Below are 5294 nucleotides of genomic sequence, written 5' to 3'. Positions count from 1 at the left end.
TATTAATAATGAGGTGATTTCTGGGATTACCTTATATATTATATAAAGCTAGTAAATAGAAATACTTCTAGATTTGGCATATTTATTTTGTATCCTGCATCTTTAGTAGATTCATTTATTACTAATTCTTTTCTGCTGAAGTCTGCAGGAGATACACCTCTCTCTCTCTCTCTCTCTCTCTCTCTCTCTCTCTCTCTCTCTCTCTCTCTCTCTCCCCATTCCAACTGCAAACTATCACAATTCAATTTCTTTCTTCCCAATATGGATACCCTGTATTTCTTTCGGTTGCCTAACTACTCTGGCTAGGACATGCAGTATTATGTTTGAATTGGAGTGGTAAAACTATGCATCTTGCTCTTCATCTTAAAGAAAAACCTTCTAGCTTTTCACCATTGAGTATGATGTTAGCTTCAAGCTTGCCCCATGTCACCTAATTTTTTGAGTTTTATAACAAAAGGACATTGAATTTTTTTAAAAGATTTTTCCGCATGTATTGGTATTAATTAACTCTGTCCTTCATTCTGTGAATGGGATGAATCCCACCTATAGATTTTCATCTGTTGAACCATCCTTGCATCCCTGGAATAAATTCCACTTGATGATGGTAAATGATCAATTTGATGTGCTGTTGATTTCAATTCATTAGTATTTTGTGGTGATTTTTATATTTACATTCATCAGAAATACTGATGTGTAATATTTCCATTGTGGCTTTGGTATTAGGATAATGTTGGCCTTGAAAAAATGAGTTTGGAAATATACTTTCTTGGCAATTTTTTGGGAAAGATTTGAGCAGATTGATATTATTTTTTCTTAAAAAAGTTCAGCAGTATAGCCATCAGGTCCAGGGTTTATTTGGTGTAAGTCTTTTTATTACTGATTCAATCTCCTTAATCTCTATTATCTGGTCAGGTCTTAAATTTCTTCATGATTCTGTCTTGGTAGGTTGCTAGGAATTTATCCATTTCTTCTAAGTTATCAAGTTATTTGATAAATGACTGTGTGTAGCAGTCTCATAAGATTCTTTGTTCTTCTGTGCTATTAGTTGTAGAATCTCCTTGATCATATTTTATTTCATTTTTTGTGTCTTTTAACTTTGTTTCTTCATACAGCTAAAGGTAGTACAGCTATACTTGTTGATTTGGTTTATCTTATAAAAAATTCCAATTTTCAATTTTGTTGTTCTCTATTATTTGTCTCTATTTCATTTGTTTCTGCCATGATATTTTTTAGCCTTCTTCCTTTTACTATTTTTGGCTTAATTTGTTCTTTCTTTTCTAGTTCCTTGAATTTTAGTATTAGGTTGTTGGAGAACAACTTTCTTCTTCTTTTTTCTGATGTTGATACTTATTGCTATAAACTTCTGTCCTAGAACTATATTTGCTGCTTCCCTTTAGTTTTGATAGGTGTCCATTTCATTTGTTCATACAATTTAAAAATTTCCTTTGGATTTCTTCCTTGTCCCATTATTTATTTAGGATCATAATATTTAATTTTCATGCTTTTGTAAATTATCTTAAAAATTCTCTAGTTTTTGAATTCTCATTTCACAGCAATATGGTCAACATAGACCACATTGAAATGATTTAAAGCTAAAAGTTCACAGGACTTGTTTTGTGGTTTAACATACAACTATCCTGGAGAATGAGTTACCTGCCCTTGAGATCAATGTGTGCTGTGATGCTATTGGATCGAATTTTCTGTGTGTATTTTTTAGGTACATTTGCTCTCATTGTAAATTAAGGCTGATGTTTCTTTATTGATTTTTTGTGTGCACAATATGTCCATTGTTGAAAGTGTAGTATTGAAGTCCCTTATCACCACTGTATAACATTCTGTCTCTCTTTTCAAAATCTTCCCCTAAATGTTAGGTGCACATGTATTAAAAATTGTTATGGTGTCATGAATTAACCATTTTACAATTATGTAATGACCTCCTGCATTTCTTTAGACACTTTACATATGTAATTCATTTTACCTATATAAGCATAGCCACCTCTCTCTCTCTGCTTTTATTTGCACACATCTTATGATTGTATACTCTTTAAGTGAATATTCAACTTCTATTCACATAAGAAATTATACTTTTATTCCACACCTTCCCATACTTCTTATGGGAAATGTAAAATATATAAAATGTTTTTCTTACATATTTTATGTTTTCTTTAATATTGTTAGTCCTTCAACAAATTTTAGATTTTTTAATGATTTCAACCATTCTGTGATATTTCAAATTTTATTGATTTTCTGAATTTTTTATCATTGTTTAATCATTTCTGTCTCTAAGTAAGTTTGCTCAACTTCCATAAAGCTCTACTTTGAATTCTTTGCCTGGTGGTCCATAGGTTTCCATTTCTTTGGAGACAGCTACTGGGAAAAATTTGTTTTCATTTGCTATAGGGAAATCTTCATGATTTTTCATGTTTCTTCTTGTCTTAAGTAGATTCTGTACATTTCTTGGAGCACTCAGCACTTTAAGACTTTGTGGGCTTATTTCTGTGGGAAAAGATCTTACTCTATATGAGGTTGTAAAAAAGTGATTAAAATGGGATAAACTGTCCTGGCTAGCATGAGGGGGAAACAGTATAGTCTCTTTTGACTCTGTCACCTGAAGTCAGCATTGAAGAGTGTAGCAGGGATCTTCGATGACTAACAGTTGGAGTATTTCCCATGGTGGAAACTGTCTGTTGGCAGTGACTGTTGAAGTTCTCTGAGAGTCTTAGTTTCCTACCTGAGATCTTGAGACGTAGAGAAGCCCTCTTGGCATTGAGTCTGTTCTCATCGAGTATTGTGGTAGTCGTGGCATGAGTATCTGATAAGTGATGTTCTTGGGAAGCCATGGAACTAAGGCAAGAAGCACAAGCATGTATAGATCTGTTTTCCCAAGTAGCCTGACAGAAAACCAAATTTGGGCCCACAGTGACTGCCGCATCACTCAAACTGTACAGAAAAACATGACCAACTTTCAAAGGATTCCCTGCATTTCCACCCATCCAGAGCCATCAGAATACCAGAATAAAATATGTATCTACCAATCTGCTTTGAAGAACAAGTAAGTCTTTGACAATTATTATAACTCAGTCAACATCATTTTAAAAATCAATAACAACTTATCTATCAATTTTTATATTGCTGAATCAAAGTATGCTAGAATATCTGACTTCTATAATTTTTTTATTTGCTTACCTCTGTATGACTCCAGTGACTCTCTTTTAAAGAAACCTTTAAAGATGTGAAAACTACTGTTTCTCTTCAACTATATTTTTAATCTAAGTATCCTTTCTGGAATTCACAAATGCTCTCCAGAGTTTCCTCATGGCTGTCTTCATTTCTTTGTTTCGTAGAGTGTAGATAAGTAGATTCAAGATAGGGGTAATAATGGTATAAAATACAGCAAGGAACTTATCCACAGAGTGGTTGCTGAAGGGCCAGACATAGATGAAGATGCATGGACTAAAGAAGAGAATTACCACAGTGACATGAGCTGTCAAAGTGGAATAGACTTTGGACTGCCCCATAGTAGAGCATCTCCTGATGGTCATGAGGATCACACTGTAGGAAATAAGCAAAATGAGAAAACAACTCATGGAGAGCATGCCACTGTTGGCAACAATGACTATCTGTACAAAATAGGTGTCTGTGCATGCAAGTTTGCTAACCAGAGGGAGATCACAGAAAATGCTGTCCACCACATTGGGACCACAGAAAGGCAAGTTTACTGCAAAGGGTAACTGGAGTCCTACGTGAAGCAGACCTGAGCACCATGACATCACTACAAGCAAGACACACATTTTGTTGCTCATGATGGTCGTGTAGCATAGGGGTTTACAAATGGCCACATATCTGTCATAGGCCATGGAAACCAATAGTAGCATTTCAACATCATCCAGCATATGAAGAAGAAATAGCTGAGTGAAACAACTAGCAAAAAAAATAGTCTTCTTGTGCTTTACCAAGTTCACAATCATTTTAGGGGTGGCAAAGGAAGCAAGGGTTATATCCACAAAAGAGAGATTTCCAAGGAGGAAGTACATGGGGGTATTCAGGTTTGGGGTAAGAAACACCGTAACCATAATGAGAAGGTTACCTAGAACAGTTACAGCATAGATAACTAAGAAGAGTGCAAAGAGAATAAACTCTGCATCCTTGAAGCTGGTCAGTCCCACCAAAATAAATTCTGACACTTGAGACTGGTTTAATTGTTCTGAGAACTCTGCCATGCTGCCTGCTCTTGGATGACCTGTGGAGAGAAAGAAGAGATGACTCAGATCATGGACACAGCAAAGCTTTTTCATTCCATTGGGTTTTTCAGCATGACTCAAAAGCACAGAAAACAAAAGTGAAAGTAGACAAGTGTGATTTCTTCAAACTAAGAAGCTCCTGCACACCAAAGGAAACAATCAACATAGTGAAGAGACAACCTACTGAACAGTAAAAAGTACTTGCAAACTATAAACCTGATAATGGATTAATATCCAGAATATATAAGGAACTCCAAAAGCTCAATAACTTAAAAACACATAATTGATTAAAAGACAGGCAATAGATATATCTCACTGGAAGATAGACAAATGCCCAACATATATATGAAAAAATGATCAACATCACTAGCCATCAGGCAAATAAAAATTAAAACCACAATGAGATATTGATTCACTGCAATAATAATGGCTATTAAAAAATACTAAAGATAATAGTGCTGGTGAGGATATAGAGAAAAAGGAACTCCTGAACACATTTTAGAAATGTGAACTAGTCCAGTCCTTATGGAAAACAGTATGGGGTTTCCTAAAAAAAATTTTTTTTTAAATAGAACTGCCATATGATCCAGCAATCTCACTATGGGATATATATGCAAAGGAAATGATGACAGAGTAGACCAAGTAGAAGAACATTAACCAGAATGATCCTCTTAGGATGATGAGGAATCAAATAAATTAATATACTAATATAAATAGCCAAAAGATCAGAAGACATTAAAAATGCCAAAAAGATGTTTTCAACAAATTGTGATGGGAAAATTGGATATGGAAAACAAAAAAAATAAATAAATTCAAAAAATTGAAAAATAGAAAGGAAGTCATGGCAGGAGCAAGGTTTCAGAGAGCTGGCTGCTGTAAGGTCAGGGTGACCCCTAACCCTGTGCTGCCCTGGAGCCTGGGCACCATGTTCGTTTTCAGAGGCGTGGTCTCACTGGTTGGTACAGGCTTCTACCCCGTATGCTTTTGCCCCTAATGAGACTGGAGCATTACCAGAAGGAACAAGCCATACATGGGGCTGTTATTGAAGGTGGT

At 35.1% G+C, this 5294-nt stretch overlaps 1 protein-coding gene across 1 annotated transcript; it reads right to left on the bottom strand.

Annotated features, from left to right (window-relative positions):
* Positions 1-3269: 3269 nt before the first annotated feature.
* Positions 3270-4295, bottom strand: LOC124976462 (olfactory receptor 4K17-like). The gene has a single exon (XM_047539330.1). It carries the CDS (start codon positions 4293-4295, stop codon positions 3270-3272), a length of 1026 nt encoding a protein of 341 aa, XP_047395286.1.
* Positions 4296-5294: the final 999 nt, after the last annotated feature.

This window comes from Sciurus carolinensis, chromosome 2 (genome assembly GCF_902686445.1).
Source record: "Sciurus carolinensis chromosome 2, mSciCar1.2, whole genome shotgun sequence".
Classification (NCBI taxonomy): Eukaryota; Metazoa; Chordata; class Mammalia; order Rodentia; family Sciuridae; genus Sciurus; species Sciurus carolinensis.
The sequence above is the reverse complement of the archived record's forward strand: the minus strand, read 5'-3'. Positions and strand labels throughout refer to the sequence as shown.

Bases quoted from the DNA above. Each gene is read 5' to 3' on its own strand.
- LOC124976462 (XM_047539330.1), bottom strand. From the start codon at position 4,295: ATGAAAAAGCTTTGCTGTGTCCATGATCTGAGTCATCTCTTCTTTCTC.